Below are 17,298 nucleotides of genomic sequence, written 5' to 3'. Positions count from 1 at the left end.
AGTCTCATCACTTGTCAGAGGTTGGGGGTGATTTCATCAAACCAGAATTTTTGTTGTCCCACACTAATGACTGACATGTACAGAGCGTAAGAGCCACCTCAGCATTCTCTCTCAGCACTCAGTCCCACCGCATGTTGAGTCTCAGAGATGGTGCACTAAAGCCTGACTTGTAAAAAGCTGTTATTTTCAGCACTGTCTGAAGGGTATGTAGCTGTTTTGAACCTTAATTACATCTTCAGCGGAAAAGGCTGAACTAAGTGGTAGGTTTCAAAAGGCATTTGTCACTTTAAAGTGCATCTCAAATATCTTTGTTTTGAATATGAGAGTGGATTACAAAGGCAAGTGATGGTCATAGCTTCTTTCCCCTCAAGCATTCACAAGTCACTTCAACTGGCATTTACCGGTAATGATCTGCTCACTTCTTTCCTAAAAACCATCCTCATCATCCTCATGTTCTGACCACCCTTGCCAAAACCCCCACAAAGCCTTGGAATGTTAAAACAAACTAAAGAAGTTTATGTTGGATGTATTTTGTTCTTTCCTCTTCTCCTTCCCTTCTTCCTCTGTCACTCTCCCACGCTTGCTGTGATAGACTACAGCATTGTAATAAGAAGAACTATTGCAAAATTGTTTAGTCTTAAAGAAAATTTGCATTAGTTCATGTTTTCCCATTCTCATTGTTTGCTCATTCTTTCATTGATTTTTTTGTTTTTGTTGAATATTTCTTCATATGCTACAGTCTCTTTAATCCCCCTTTTTTTCCCACCAGTGCCTCACCTCCTAGTTTAGGTCTTCTATTTTAGTTGAGGTTTTTTTTCTTTATTATTTATTATCCCTTTCTTATTTCCCTATTTAGTTCTCAGCACTCCATCTCTCATCTCTCTTTCATCTCTAGACTGTTTCACAAACTCTTATTACTGTCCTTCACCTTGTCTCATTCCCTTTTTGTTTTGTCTTTTTTTCCTCTTTCTTGTGTAGTCTTACACTCAGAATTCCCTATTACCGTCTCATGTAATTCTTCTTTACATAGCCATCTCTTCCCAGTGTCATAGAATCATAGAATCATTTAGGGTAGAAAAGACCTTCAAGATCACTAAGTCCAAGTCGTGAGTTGTGTATTAGTTAATGTTTGCAGCATATGACTCCTGCTATTTTTTATTAATATTTCTGCATTACATCTGGACGAAGCAGGAAGAAGTTCGTGCTACGTACTCAGTCCTCTACATTTAGGCTTTAAAAAATTTTGGCAGAAGTAGAAGTGCTAATGGTAGGAAGAGGAGAGCTTCTATATTGGTCTGTTGAAGAATAATATTTATTACCAGCTTCAGGATAGAGACCCTTAATTCTTAGCTCAGTCAAACAGAAACCCCAGGCCAGGCTGGATCCACCAAGCTGCCATTATCCCCTCTAGTTACAGTATCTCAGCTTCACTTACAAAGAAGAAAAGAAAGGGAAAAACCGGGATGAAGAACAGAGCAGAAAGTGAGCTAAATGAAAAGACAAACAAGTAAGATCACCAGAGACAATTCAGAACAAAGTCTGATCTTTATAAGCTTAGGGTAGAAATTGCTGCCCACTGGAGCCAGTGGCTGGAGGCTGGGAAAGCCAAAGAGCATCTTGCCCTAGCTGGCTGTAGAGGGTGTGAGCTGACTCTGGAGGGTGCCTGGCTGATTGTCTTTTAATGCAATATTAGATGAGACAAATTCTCACAACTAATAGTGCTGTCTTAGCTTTTGAGAGGTGCTTAATGCATATATGCCTGTGACACATACTGTGATACTTTCCTATAGCTAGGAAAATCTTTGTTTAAATCAGTACAGAAATGAGGGGGAAGCATGAGGTTTAAATTACAGGGTAGAGAGACAGACTGCAGACCTGACGTAATAGCTCAGTTTTGCAGAACCTTCCTCATGCAACTCCAGTGAGAGTTGGCTATATTTGCTCTTGTAAACTTAAAATAAATTTTGAGAGGCTTATGGAGTTTCCAGCACAGGATTTCCCACTTTTATTTGCTTGCCTTTAATTTTTGAAATCCCTAAAAATCTAAAATTCCTGATTATGTTGGTCTGCCGTCACCAAAGTATAGACCAAAAATGTACTGCTGGTGTGGAAAACATGTATGTATGCATGTATACATAATGTAATCTACATATCACAATGAAGCACTGTTCTCTTGGAGCTTAGATGCTCACCTGTGGGCTGGTTCAAAGGCTTCGCATGTAGATTGCTTCACACTACCAGCTCCAGCTGTTCTTCTGAATATGCTGCTTTGCCAGCAGTGAAGCCATAGAGCTGCCTGTCCCCTTTATAGTGGTTCAGTCTAGCTAGTACTTATGTGCTTTGAGGTGTGCGAGGGCTTTTTGTTTGTGTGCTTTTTTTTTTTTTTTAAGAACTAGGGAGCTTGGAATGAGTATAAGAGAACTTTATGGTGCTTATGTGTACACCAAGGCATATTGGTTTTACTGCATGCTTTTGGAATCAGTAAACAGAGGGAATAACAAACAATGTGTATGTTTAGGAGAAGATAGTGTAGTCTGTACATAATCTCAAATCCCATATGTCAGGCAGCCAGAACTGTTCTGTTCCCTCCCTGTTTGTTTAGCTTGGCCTCTCAAATTCAAAGAGCTTCTGTAGGATTTTCAGTCTTCAGAGAAACACCACACACATCTTGTAGGTATAATAAATATGGGCAGTGGGCTGGGGAGCTGATGTGGGAAAGTTGAGGCCAATTTGGAAGAGTTATTCATGGTTGTGGAGAACAGTGTGGAGTGCAGCGTGGCACCGGCGCAGCCTGGCTGGGTGCTAGTGTGTATGTCACCGTGGTGCCTTTGTGAAGGACAGCAACTCAGGGGTCTCTGTTCTGAAGCTCAGGGATCAGGATTGGATATGACCACTTTTTTCTTCCTCTGCTGAATGTCTGAAGGCAAAGCTAAGGGTTGATATCTCTCCTTTCACTGCAGAAAGTAGATAGCCACACTGAGAGGTTTCTGTCATGGTGCCTGCCTAAGCAGATGGAAGAAAGATGCTGATGGTGGTTCTCCAGGTACCTTCAAGCGTCTTGTGTATCAGAGACTGCAGATTTGGGAGATGATTGTGCATACAGGTCCGTACATAGGTGTTTGTCCTCCTAAACTGTTAGTTTCTTGGATCAGAATTAGAAGCTGAATAGGCTATAGAACTGGTGGGGTGGCATGAAAACTTTCTTGGCAAAAAAAAAAGAAAAAATAAAACACACCCAAAAAACCAAAACCCAACCTAAAATACAACAGGAGAAATGCTTCTTTTGTAATACAGCTGTAAAAGTATTTTTATAATATAAATATAAATAATAAATAAATAAATATAAATATAAAAAACTTTCAATTTGGATTCTGCTGGACTGCACTAACTTGTTGCATTTAAGCAAAACCCCATTGCCTCCATCACAAGCTTTGCTCCATAGTGCTGAGAATAAAACCAAGTCCTGAGGTGGTGACTAGCAATCCAGCCTGTAAGTGCTTCCCTGTTTTCTGTCAAGGAAATGGTTGTTTACAGCAGTACAAGACATTAACTGCTTAATTATTTCCATGCATGAAAATATTATTAAGGGAATAGGAACCAAAAGAGCTGTTATCAGGGACAAAGAATTTTGATCAGCAGTCAAGCAGTAAGTTACATCTGTGCCACATGTGTATACCCCACAGTAAATATTCCCTGTCTTTATAGTTGTGTGGTTTACTGATGTTGTGTCTCTAACATTTTTTCTGCTTAAAAATTAAAGAAGCAAACAAAAAATGAAAAAAAAAAACCCAAAGAATTAATGTGTTGGGCAAACTGGTGGAAAGGTCCAACAGATCAAGATTGTTAATAACAGAGAAGAAAGTAGGGTGAGTGGCGATTTAGCTCAGTGGTAACTTGGGTCTGTCATTAACATAGACATTATTTTAAAGTAATAAGCTAACCTAAACTTCCAGGCTTGATCTCATGGAAGCATAGGGTGCTGTGCCTCTTAGGGGCATGCCCTTTGCTTCTACAGGGGGTTAAACTGAACAGGAACTCTTGTTCTGTACAGTATGTTATAAACAAATATATGGCTAGTAATTAAACATGGGATAATACATGGCAAGTTAGGCTGCGCTTGAGGGCTCTGATAAAGTAATTGAAATGGAAAGTGATGCTTGAATGGTTTGTATGCATTGTTAGAACCTACAAGTTAAATTACACCCTTGGTAATGATATATCTGTGTAATATTTATGATGTTGTGCCTGATGTATTTTAAAATTAAAAGAAGATTCATTCCACTAATGAAAAACTTTTCATATGCATCAGACGTACTTGAAGACTCTTGCATATAGTGCCAGATGTATGGAGAACTAGTTATAGTATGTCTGATGTTCTGGGATATACTTTATCATGCTAGAGTCCAATTACTGAAAATGTGCATCCTACCAGCTTGCAATTCATTGCAGAGAAACTGCAATGAAACAAAGTGGTCTTTTATATCCTGCATATTAGCATAATAATGTGATTTCTCACTGAAGGTTTGTTAGCTTGTGAGGAAGAACATAGATGGAAGAACATACTCTCTGAAACTGTTGAAAAGCATGTGTGGCATAAAAGTGTACTAGGATAATTTGCTCGTATTTCTTACTCTTGGTGTTTTTGAGTCTGGCTGGTCAGCATACCTAAGCAGCTTTTAACTAGGTCAAGTATATACATCCATTCATTAAAAGAGGATGCTTGACTGGTTAGTTAAACCTGCCAAATATAAACCAGATGCTTCAATGGTAAATACTGCTTTACTCCTATACAGCAAGAAACAAGCCTTGACTGATTATATTTGAAATAAAAATAAATAGGTTTAACATTGTTTCTGTGCTGTAATACCACTTTATTATAGTTCTAGTGCAAATATTTAATAAAAATAATATTTAAAAATATTTTACTGAAAACTAAACATTTAAGACAAAATGAGTACTTTTCACATTTCTGAAAAGACTGTTTATATTACACTACATATAATTTCATGAATTTCTGGTCAAGACCAATAATAGCATATAAATTTACAATGTACATTACGAATGAGAATGCACAGCAGCTGTCTGCAAAGCTGGAGGACTTCTCTGCTGTTGGGCTGGGTACAGTAAGGGGTGGAACACCTAGATTTTTAGTTTTGGCTACCGGATCTGCCCTGATCTTTGTCCTATTACCTACACCCTTTGTGTCAGGTTGCCCTTCTGTAGCGGAAGTGAATGATGCCTCCCTCACTAATGGCTGAGGGACTGAAAGCAGTACTGTGATACAGAAATGTTACTTCAGTAAGGTCCCATTACAACTGGTTCTTTACAGCAGTATTAGCTCATGGTCATGTGCTTAAATCATGTTTCATTTCTTCTGAATGCCAGTCATTATGATATAGGCATTTTTTTTGCTCACATAAAATCAAAAACAAGTTAACCCCCCCCCCCCCCCAAAAAAAAAAACAACAGCAAAAAACCCTACCCCTCCACCCCACAACCAGAAGGTAACTACTGGATTGTTCATATCATGAGACTTTTCCCTATGATGTTGAAGTACCATCTCTTTTAGACTGTGAGTACTGTATTTTTAAGAAGACATTTTCTGTATACTGTGGTATGTTGAGGTGAGGGGATGAGAGGGAAGCATGCTTTCTGTTCAAATTTTTTTTTTTTTTTTTACATTTGCCTTCTCTATTGTAACCTTTTAAAACAAAATAAAATCATCACGTCTACTGTGGTGTGCTGCAAAGATAACTATGAAATTGATTTATAGGGGCCCCAAAGTTCAGGTTAGCCAAGCAGCTCAGGTGCTTTGTTAATGAATAGACAGCCTCCTCCACGGGAGGGGCTTGCACTTCCTTCTGCCAAATCTGAATAAGAAAAAAGCTTCTAAGTTTATAAGTGCTGTATTTTTATTCTTTTTTTTTTCTCCTAGAATTGTAAGTACTGCATTTTCTAAATAATTGGAGTTATTCACCTGTTGGGGAATTAATGTGTATGTGTTTCATGTTGTTGCCTTTGAAATGCACTCTCTTACCTAAACAGAGGTTACTTGCTATTTTATTTATGGCTTTCCCCTTTGTGAGTCTCTCTTGTACTTTATTCTGTGATGTGAGTCTCTTTCTATACATCTTATGGGCACACATTAAAAAATGGTTGAGCGATTGAATCACATAGTGTTGCACAGTTTGTGACTGGGTGACATGCCAAGGAGGTTATTTAGTGACTAATTTTGAAGGGGAGGAGAAATTGCAGGCTTGTCATGTGGAAAAGTACTTCAGTCTATTGAAGCAGCGTTACTTAGATGACCGGTTAAAGCAAGATGGCCTGCCCCTGTTGTGAGCAGAGGGAACAAGGAACATTTTCACTCTTTCAAAAACCTTTTCCCAGAAGGCATGGATATACAAAATATTATACCGTAGACTGAGGATTTAAATTCAAGGCTGAAAACAGAAAGTGCTTTATTAGAAGAAGTGGAACTAAATGTTCATCTCACTGCTGTAGCTATACAAGTGATTTCCTTAAGTAACAGTAAGTGCCTTTAATTGTTTCAGAGCAAAAAAACCTTATCAAAGATTGCTTTATTTGTCCATAGGTAACAATGTTGTCTAAGAGCGTAATAAGACTGTTGGTGTTTTTAACTGTAAAAACGAGTACTCAGAGTAGCATCAGGACAGATGAAGAAATTATGCCTGAAAAAGCAGGCTATGTATGATTTGGTTTGAAACTCTCCCTTCTGCTTGTTTGTACGATCCATCTTCAGTGTGCACATTGACTTAAAGGCAAGGTGAAGCAATCAAACATTATTTTTGATATTACCATTAAATTTGTTTTGTGGTTACTTAGTATTTTACGGATCTGTTTTACATTCCGTAAAAAGTGAACTAGGTATTCTTTGTTTTCCCCATGGGAGCTTTAGGATATGGTATGAATTAAGTTTATATGTAGTCAGGGATATAAAAGGACATACTGAGACATGTAAAATACCTTGAGGTAAAACATTTGTATTGCTGTAGGGACTGGGTTCATGCACAAGTGTGCATTAAAGATATAGATATAAAATAAGGGACAGTAATGTTAAGAATGTGTTTGATGCTCTGTGGCAGTTACAGTATGGTATCCTAAAAAATCTGCTGTTGAAGATGAAATCATGCTTATGCCATAGCCTTTGTGTACACCTGCACAACTGGCAGAAATGCATGGAGAGTGGATGTCACAGTGATGTTGAGTAGCATGGAAATGACACCTGAATATGGTTCACTCAGGATGCCTTCTTCCTGGAGGGTCATGTTTATGTGCTCTGAATTCTGAATTCCACCTCCTGGAACAGTGAACATCATCTTCTGGTTCTCCTGTTTTGTCCATGCGAGCTTCTAGGCAGCTGAGCCTGGCAAAAAAAAAAAAAGAAAAGACTATGAACATAGAAATTGGAGAGACTGCGTGGATTCACCACCATTGATCATCGCAGGTTCATCCTAAAACAACATCTTATGTTGTTTGATGGCAGCGTTGTTGATCAAGGGAAGAGAAACAAACATAGAATTGCGCATAAATGGAAGAGGAAAACTCCGATGATTCTCTTGCCATATCCATATATGTGCAGTTAGGTATTCTGTTCTGGTGTAATCAGTCACTAGAACCAGAAAATTACAGTTTCATGGGTGTTCTGAGTTTTTAGTTCAACTCTTCTTTCACCACAATACAGAGATTTTACAGCTGGGCATATACCAAAACTGTGCAAAAGGAGCTAAAGAACTGAAACCTAGATGCCTGCTAATTAACTTCCCATTCTTGTAATAAGTGTAGAGATTTCTCGGGGAGTTCTACAAATCCTTGTCTGGAAAATTATGCAGGAAAAAACAATGGAAATATTTGGGACATCTTAAGAACAGCTAGCTGGGTCTTAGAGTTCCCGTTCATGGGAAGTTTGAACATTTGAAATAAGTTTTATTTTACCAGCATGTGGTTCCCGTAATGCAAAACAATTGTGAACCCTGGCAGCACTTAGAGCCTTTTACTGCAGGGCCAGAGTCAGCTGAGGCCAGGTCTCCATCTCAGCCTAGGTTAGCTGTCATGGTCTCAACTCTCTCTTTTGAACATCAGAAGACACATTCTTAGCCAAAATTGCCGAATACATTTCTAGTCCACTACTGAGGAGAGATGGACATTGAAACCGCTAGCATGTCTTACTATTTGGTCTAGAAGATCAACCCAAAATTACCAAGTACTGGCTCTGCTGAAGAGACCATGGAAGAACTGGGGTCCCTACTCAAGGGCAGAATCTGAGTTGTCCCAGGTCTATGAATCTGGAAAGCCAAAACTCTACAGCACTTCAAGGATGTCAGATAAGAAATAATGTCGGTATTTGACTGAAATCTGTTGGGTGGATTGAGGGGTTTTTTTTTCAACCTTTGTCTTTACTGATTTTTTTACCAAATGTTTTAGAACTTTTGGATCAATGTTGTCTGCTGAAATAATTCTTCATTGGAAAGTTCCTGACCAGAAAAAGCTAAAGATTATGCTAATGTGTTTGTAGTTTTCAAGTATGGGAAGCTGGAGGAACCTCTCAGTGATGTCTGATAGCATAAGGATTTGGCTTCAGACATATAGTCATGGTACAGATACTTAAAAAATTTCTTTTCAGACTGTTTAGTTATTCTATAACTTCCAAATGCACTATTTATTATTGCAAATTATATTATTTCAGAAATATTCAAGCTGCATTTGACTGAGGTTTTGCAAAAAATGGTTTGTGCTTTCAGCTGTCCAAACCCAACCTTAATGAAAGATCAGGCATGAAAGAAGTTATATCACGCAGTGCAACTACTGATTAAACTGAGGTTTTTGGACAACTAGTATATTGAAGCTGTCAATTTATATTTTTATGATGAAAGAACACACTAATGGATTGTATTGTTATTGGATTTGGGGCTCTTTAATGACGTCTTTACTGATTAGAAAAGTGAAGGATTGCCTCCTTTCTTAGAGGATTTTCTTCTGGTGAGCAATTTTCATAAAAGGCCACTTTACAGATACTTGAATTTATCACTACTGCATCAGTACTTAGTGTTTCTCTAGCTTTTAGATCAAAGACTTTGCAAGCTCTCAATAAAATTCTTTACAGCTGTCCTCTGTTTACTGTTGGGTGAGCCAGCTTGAGGAGCATAGGAGCAGTTTCCTCAGGGAAATTCAGGGTGTCAATGGGAAAGTAAGAAAAGTAATAGCTTCGCATGCCTGAGAGGTGATTAAGGGAGTCTGCTGGGAACTCCAGGGTGTCTCCAAGAGGATGCCTGGATAAGTTCTATCTTGGGAACATGCTCCTTGTAGGTATTTTGGCAGGCTAAAATCCTTGGGTCAAAGCCAGTTGCTGTGTTCTCTACTGATGTCAAGGAGGCCTGGGAGAGCGATGGGAATGACTGCCAGGTCAAAAACTCTGGCCTACTTTTCCCTTCACCTGTTTTGCTGTGAGATGTTAGCGGATAATGGCACAAGTCAGGCTGTACTTCAGGTATCCAGCTGCATGGTGAGATGAAGTGTTGGTGTGTGCCACTGAATCAGTGTAGGCTTAGTGCTGGCCTTGCCCTGATGTGCGTGCAGGCACAACGCGTGCCCCGCCTCGTGTGCCACAGGTGCGAATGATGTGCTGAAGGCAGCTGGAGAAATAGAAGTAAGGATGTTTTTTTCATTGTGAGATGCCCGTGTTGGGGCAAGCCATGAGCTGTAACAAATTTAGAATAAAGACCAGCATAGTGTTGTATTAGTCCTGATGATGGATGGAAGACTGGGTTGAACCGCAGAAATTAACAGCTGATGAACCAGTATACAGCAGTTTGCTATTTGGTATCTATAAGGCTTGTGAAACCTCAGCTCTCTCCTTCTTTCAGGGTAAAAGTGCTATTCAAGAGGCCAGAAGCTGCCACGAGCTTTGTATTCTGCTCTATGCTCAGCAACTGGGTCTGCTTACCCTTTATATGAGCTACCAGGAGAAAGACTCTTTGTAAGGTCATCCATTTGGGTGGATGGGTAGCTGGTTTGCTACCTTTCTGCACATAATCACATTAAAAATATAGCAAGTTACTGGGTATGCCAACTACTTTTTGAAATAAAGAACACAGTTGGTTTTATATGATGTTCACTCTAGACACTCTTTAGTGTCTCTGTTGCTCTGTTTAAAAAAGAAAACAAAAGAGTCTGAGTGATGTCTTTTTACTTCAAATGTTTTATACAGAAATTATTGCTAGCCATTTACCATATTTTAATCTAAGGACTAAGACGCCACGTTTCCACTTCAAGGATGTAAAGCCTATAGGTAGTAAGAACAATGAAGAACTGTGTGCTAAAGAAGAACACACCTTCAGGCAAATGTATTACATGGCTGCAGGCAAAAAGCAGGTGATCCTATGACTGCACTAAAAAATCTTCTTCCTTTTGCCCTCAAAGCAATTGGCTGTGATATCACCTCGTATTTAGAGGCTCAGACAAGCCAAATATTCTCTTTCTCAGTTCCTGAGTCATGCAGTGGAAGTCCAGGAACATGTGGCCGAAGACATTCTGCATATGTGAGTGCTTGTTTTCATTGAGCGATGTGGGGGTTTTGTAGTGGAGTTCTGGAGAAGAAAATCAGCACAGAAAGTGGGGTACATATGAGACAGAACAGTGTGCCAGGAATATCACACAGAAGATTTATAGATGAGAGGCAAGAAAAGACATCATTCACATTTTTAAAGTTGCCATCAGTGAAGAATCTGGAGATTTTGGAGAAGAGAGAAAATAACAAGGTGGCAAAAGACACTGTAATGCAGCAGTAAGGCTGCCTGACTCCCAGTCACCAGCCCAAGTCCCTGCACCTGCCCTGAGCACCCTAGACTGTATGGCTTCGACTGCTCCCCCCCTTCTGCACCCTACACCCAAGGGCTGAGTCATGGCTTAAAATAGAAAGTGAACTGTTCAGGAAAGGGTTGTCTGCCCAGGCGTTTGCACCCTGCCCAGCCCAGTGGGGTCTTGATTCAGGTGCTGTACTCCAAGTGCTATTTTAAAGCAAAAGTATTACATACACAGCAGTACTCAGACACAGAACTTTGAGCAATAGCCCAGACCTATACTTGAATTCCTCATTTCCATCTCAACGTATAGCAATACCTTAAGGTGGAAAATAGGAATTTTCTTTTGACAGATTTCTTTGATTTACGAGAAATGTATGAGCATATATGGGAATATGAAGTCCAGACATTAGGGGAAGTTAAACCTGTTGCTTTCAAAGCTTCCATGGAAATATTCTCCTCTCTACAAGGTAACATTGGAATTTTCCTCTCACTACAACCCAGCATATCCCATATGTCTATGATTTCTGTCCCAGGTACTTCTGCATCTGTTATAGCTTCAGCTGAAGCAACTGAACAGGGCATGGAATAGCTTGTCCAGCAGAAACCAGGGAAGATTTTCTTTCTTTGGGCTCTTCTCTCTGTGCAAAACATCTGCCACTACCTATCCACAGAGTCACGGTCCCAAAGCTGCTCAAGTCAGTAGGAGTCTTCCTGTTCTGCTGGCCCAGGTGCAGAGTCTGAATGTACAATGCAGCTCAGTATATTGCAGTGTTTCTTCAAGCCCATAGAAAACTATGTTCAATACCCACTGATAATTTTATTAATACTGTCTAGTTATATTTTATTTTAAACTACAGTGATTCTCTGTGCAAATGAAAAAAAAATAAATAATCCCACGTTCCCCTTTGGCTCAATGACTTTTGTCTGCCTCATTTGTGATCCATCCCAGTGTGCTCCTTTGTTCTGTTACACTTTCTTATTATTGCTGCTGCCATAATCAGGTTATCTCCTTTCTTCTTTCTGATACCTGATACTCCAGATTGTTGATCTCTTGCCCTGGGGAATGTCATTTTTAATTCCCAAGTGTGGAGACTGCTGTGATCAGAGCAGCTATTGTTTATACACCCCCATCGCAATTCCCTTAGCAGTGAAAAAACCTGTGGTGAGGCAGGAATAGAGCATAATTTCTTGCTTCATCAGCCATGGATCACTGTAACTGCAGTGAACCCAGTCACAAGCTCCAGTCAAAGTGTGGAGCGAGAGGAGAGAAAAATGGTGAAGACTTAGAGCAGCAGCTTCCACTTGCACATTAGTGTGTATTCTGTAACTTTAAGAACGTGTAGTAGGGCTTGGTGATGCTCAGTTTTCTACAATCCCCTGGCAGTGATGGAGAGGGAAGCTGAAATTGCCAACACAAGTTTTAGAAGCTGTGATTTTATTCTTTTTTTTCTTTTCATATGTAGTTGATGGAACCCAGCTGACTTTTTCCATCTCCCTGTTTATCCACCTTATCCTAATGGCACCAGAGCAGGCACGATGCTTGCTAGAGGGAGAATTTCTCCTGTCTTCCTCATGGGCACCCATCAGTGTTCAGCCATCTAGAGAGGTCGTTGCTGAGCAGGGTGAGATGCTACAGTCTCAGAAGCACATGTATCTATTGCAGAGTTTTGCCAAGGCCTCTGTTAACAAAGCACTAATGTTGGTATGGAAGATTTCCCTTTCTTTTCCTTGTTTGCTCATTCTTTACTGCTGGCAGTTACCGCTGCTGCTTAGAATACTATGATAAAATGTTCAGTAACTTTCTGAGTGTGTGCTTTGGAAACTCTTTGAAGTACTGTTATCTTTGCAATGAAGGAAACCCATAGCACATGTAGTATAGGGTCAAACCATTTTCATGCAACCTGACTGTGTTGCAGTCAATAAAGGTTTGTGTATTGTTCTCCTGTGCTTTGTGTAACAAAGACTGCATCAAGTTATTAGCAAAAGGCTACATCCTGTTCTGAAGCAAATGGCTTATTAGTTGTAATATTTATTTTTCTTGTCTAAGGATTTCAAGTGTGTTTGTGATGCCAGAGCATTGGCATTTTCTTCCTGGTTTGGGATCACTGAACTCTAGCCTGTGTGTTTGATCAATAAACTGCTTCAATTTGTCACTGGCTACATGTACTTAGAACACCTTCGCACTGAAGCCCATGACTTCAGCTTCGGTAGCTATGAATATCAGATTGAGATAAAATGGTATTTGTGTAAATAAAAGCATTTTTAAAACTTGTATTCCTTTAACATGCAGCCCATTTTACTGCTATTTATAGTTGCTATTCTTTTTCTTTGGCACTGAGGTCCCAAAGTATTTTACTTATGCAGATGGAAAATCATTTGGTCTTGAGGGTTTGTTTTCTTTCCATTGTTTTTTTTTGTAGATGTCAAGGTTGTCACAACCCACATCATGTTTTACACATTCAGTAATATTATATCTCATACCTTTTTCCTTTTCTTTCTAGATGCAGAGGGAAATTGCTTATATGGGCCGAGATGGCCCAAATACTTCTCGCCCTGGATCTGCCACGCACCCTCCACACACGATGCGCAGCTCTCCACCCTCCACCCCGGTACCCCACTCCATGCCTCCCTCTCCATCCAGGATTCCCTATGGCGGGGGCCGACCCGTGGGTGTGCCAGGCAACGCCACCATCCCCAGGGACCGGCTCTCCAGTGTGCCAGCCTCACGCTCGATATCTCCCAGCCCAAGCGCCATTTTGGAGAGACGGGATGTGAAGCCAGATGAGGACATGAGTAACAAAAACCTTGCCCTGATCCGAAATGAAGGTCTGTACGGTGACCCCTACTTGTTTCACGAGGGGAGGATGAGTTTGGCTGCACCCCACACCGGACACCCCCTCGATGTCCCCGATCACATTGTAGCCTACCATCGAAGTGCCATGAGGTCATCAAGCACTTACTGCAGCCCCTCTATGCAGCCTGAAATGCTGGAGCAGTCCTTGTACAGACAAAAGTCACGGAAGTACCCAGAGAGCCATTTGCCCACTCTTGGCTCCAAAACACCTCCTGCCTCACCCCACAGGATGGCTGACATGAGAATGATTGATATTCATCCTCACCATAGCGCTCACATTCCCCCCCACACTATCCAACCTGACAGGTCTTCCCCCAGCCGCCAGTCCTTCAAAAAGGAGCCAGGACCACCTGTGTTTGTGGATGCGAAAGCACGGAGTACCCTTGGCCACCCAGGCATGGCTGAGGTGGTGCCCTCTCCAGTTGACAAGCAGCCTTTTGGCTATGGGTCACCTGCGATGCCCAAGGACAAGGAGACAAGGTAAGGCAGAGCTGGGGCGTAATTTATGCAACGAGAAATGTTCCTAAACCACACATCTTCTGTCGTTTAGCACCCAGGGGACAGTGTAATGTGTAGGAGGCTGCTGCACTGGGCTGCAGCGTTTATTAGCCATCTGACAAGGTAGTTAGTAATTTAGAGGAGATGCAACACCGCCCGATATTAATCTGAAAGTATTGTCAACCCATGATGAATCCCTAGTTATTTTCATTTGTGTAAATTTCAGTCATTGGAAAAAATATAATAAAATAAAATGATTAAGTAGGGGTTTTCTTTCCAGACAACCAGATCATGTTACAAGAACAAATGATGTTCTGTTCCTGCTAATAAGGGAATATATTTCACCCCCGTTAAGAATGACACTCTGATATTACAATTTTGGTTCTTTATGGAGTGGAGTTTTTCTCATCTACTGTTAGGAAATGGAAAGAATTTATCATTAGTGTCTTATCTCCTGTAAAACATGAATTTGCATAAAAATAGGACAGTTGTTTACAATAATATTCCTTGAGGGGAAACTGCTGAGAAGAGTGACTCTGTGCCAGGGAAGAAATTGAAACATGAATGCTGTTCCAAGTGATTTTTCCAGCATCACAAATAGTTGGTGACCTGACTGTTGTTAACTTTTATGCACTGACAATGATGACAATGATCTCTCCTGTCTCTTTAAGGACCAGATTTACTCAAAGGTCTGTGAAGGCTTCTCCTGCCATAGACCCAGCCCTAGGAGAGAAAAATCGTTACGCTGCCAGTCAGTTGCTGTGTATTTGTATGAGTTGCACTAATCTCTAGCGTATTGTTTGTGCTGTTAACTTTTATAGAGCTCTTTAGGGAAGCGAAGATGAATAGCTGGAAAAAACTGAGCTCACAGAGGCCAAAGGTAACTGGTGCCTTCCTTAACCACTGTGGAGATACAGAGCTTCATATAGCCTCCAAACTTCCCTTCCACCTGAGCAACTTGCTCAAGAATCAACCACCTCTGACCACACTTGGCCAGAAAAATGAATGTGTTGAGAGATCCATTGGTTGGAAAAAAATGGAGGACAGAACAAAATCAGACATCCACAAAAATCACAGACTTAGAGCTTGCTGGTTATGTTGACACAAGAGCATGAGTTAGGGCATACTGCAATCTAGGGTCAGTGAGACCTGATTTGTATGTATTTATTTCAAAAAAATAGGTGTAGGTGTCTGGAATTTCATTTCAAGCTTTCATTATTACAAATAGGAAATAATTTGAACTATATTTAAATAATCTGTACTATATTTGTAGTATATATCCGCCACTAAACCTGTAGGGGCCTGTACATGAGGCCCTTAGTGCTATGGTTTAGTGGTGGACTTGGCAGTCCTGGGACAACAGTTGGACTTGATGATCTTAAAGGTCTTTTCCAAACCAGGTGATTCTATGATTTGCCAATTCTAATCCAAGAGAGAGCTTCAGATCAAAAATTTTACAAATTTCTTGTTAGGGGGTTGAAAATGAGGGAGGACACCAATAACTTTCCAATCTGTGTCTTTCTTTCTCCCCTCTGGGCATCTCATCTGTTCACTCAGATATGTATGAGGCTTTGTGTTTGTGAATATATAAAGAGCAACTGTACAGATAGTTCTGTAGCTCCTTAAGAGGAGCTCTGCACCAGGTGTTTTAGTCCTGGACCCAGAATATATTTACAGTGATGAAAATAGCATTTGCATAATTACATTTCCAAATAAATACATGACCTTAATATTCAGCATGGTGTGCATTTGCCACATGTCACTGAAAAAAATCATTCTTGGAAGCTGCCCTTAGAGGTTGTAACTTTTTTAACTTTGAGAAGGTGTGACTTTTAAAAAATAGTTGTAAATACCAAAGCAGTTCATGCAAATTGGTATGCTTTCTAACCGCTGCAATACTGGGACTTGGGTTTGAGTTCTGTAGACACAAAATGCTCTAAGCCTTATTTTAGCTTTGTAATAAATTCATAAACTTTGAAAGCAAATACTGTTGAGATTGTATCTTAACTAAACAAGGAATACTAAGGGTATCCAGGCTGAAGTACTCTTTTCCTGCTTCAGCAGGAAAGGGTTGTTATGAACACTTGAAAAGTGACATATATAATGGCAGAAAGGCATCCTATACTTGTTGTGAATGGGTTACAGTTTACACCTATAAGCAGTACAGCTAGGTTTGCTTCTGTAAGAATATTTTGGGACTGAAGAGATGGGCCTGAATTCATCCTCTTTAAGGCATGCTAAAATGAGGCATATGCTGCTCTGTCATGCACATTTTCCAGTTGCTGATAACTGTGCAAAGAGCCTAAACATCAGGCCACAGAAAGTGACTGGTGCGTTCAGTCAGCCTGCATGCAGAGACTGTCAGGTGTGGGGCATCAGCAAAAGGCAATGTTGAGTATCTCATAGGCTTGGGAATACTGAAGAGGGAGGTCTTTTGCATTTGTGCACTTGCTAACCGAGACCACTCACTCAGGAGTGGGTTGAGGACCCTGCAAGCACCAAACCCGTCATCTCAGAACTGCTGTTCCTTCAGTCCCTAGTGGAGTGTGTTGAGAACACTGAAAACATCTCTTGTGCCATCACTTAATGGAAATTACCTTGAAGTAGCACTGGCACAACCTCAGGACAATGCATAGTTTAAGTATAGATCATAGAAAAGATTAAAACGGACAGTCACAATACCAGAAGTTAAACTGAATCTCTCTTTCCCTGTTCATTCTCCTTCAGTTTTTCCAGTCTGGGACCGAAGAGGGATATATGTGTATTTTATCAGAATATGTCAAATACTTACAGCAGACCAGACCTCTCTTTGACCGTATCCTGATTTTGTGGAAGAAAATGGGTCCATTTCCTTTGGCATGTTAATTATGGCAGATTTGGGTGAACAAAAGATAAAACCCGGTATTTCCAATCTCTTCTTTTGGAGGTTCCCATTTTAATTTTATATTGAGGAAGCCTGTTATTTAAGCCAGATTTGAGAAGGTTTTAATTGCTTCATGTAATTCATTCTTGTATCTGTTTTACCTCAGGTAATTTCAAGGTAGCTATTTCTGCCATATAAAGCATTGAATAAATTCTTACAGTAATTCATTTACCAGAAGAGTTCCATATAAAGCTCTTTTA

The 17,298-nt window shown here is 40.2% G+C and overlaps 1 protein-coding gene across 24 annotated transcripts in view; it reads left to right on the top strand.

Moving 5' to 3' along the window:
* KIAA1217 (KIAA1217 ortholog) overlaps positions 1–17,298 on the top strand; it is a 372,954-nt gene that overhangs the window by 307,673 nt on the left and 47,983 nt on the right. For 23 of the 24 annotated variants that reach the window (XM_062633607.1, XM_062633605.1, XM_062633609.1 and 20 more), the window contains one exon: positions 13,325–14,157. In XM_062633607.1, coding sequence (XP_062489591.1) covers positions 13,325–14,157 — 833 coding nt within the window. Of the gene's footprint in view, positions 1–6,289; positions 6,532–13,324; positions 14,158–17,298 lie in introns of those variants that run through there. The other variant, XM_062633622.1, reaches the window with a different exon arrangement.

Source organism: Pezoporus occidentalis, unplaced genomic scaffold, assembly GCF_034315485.1.
Source record: "Pezoporus occidentalis ecotype Australia unplaced genomic scaffold, CSIRO_AGI_Poc_V1 ctg40, whole genome shotgun sequence".
Lineage (NCBI taxonomy): Eukaryota > Metazoa > Chordata > Aves > Psittaciformes > Psittacidae > Pezoporus > Pezoporus occidentalis.
The sequence above is the reverse complement of the archived record's forward strand: the minus strand, read 5'-3'. Positions and strand labels throughout refer to the sequence as shown.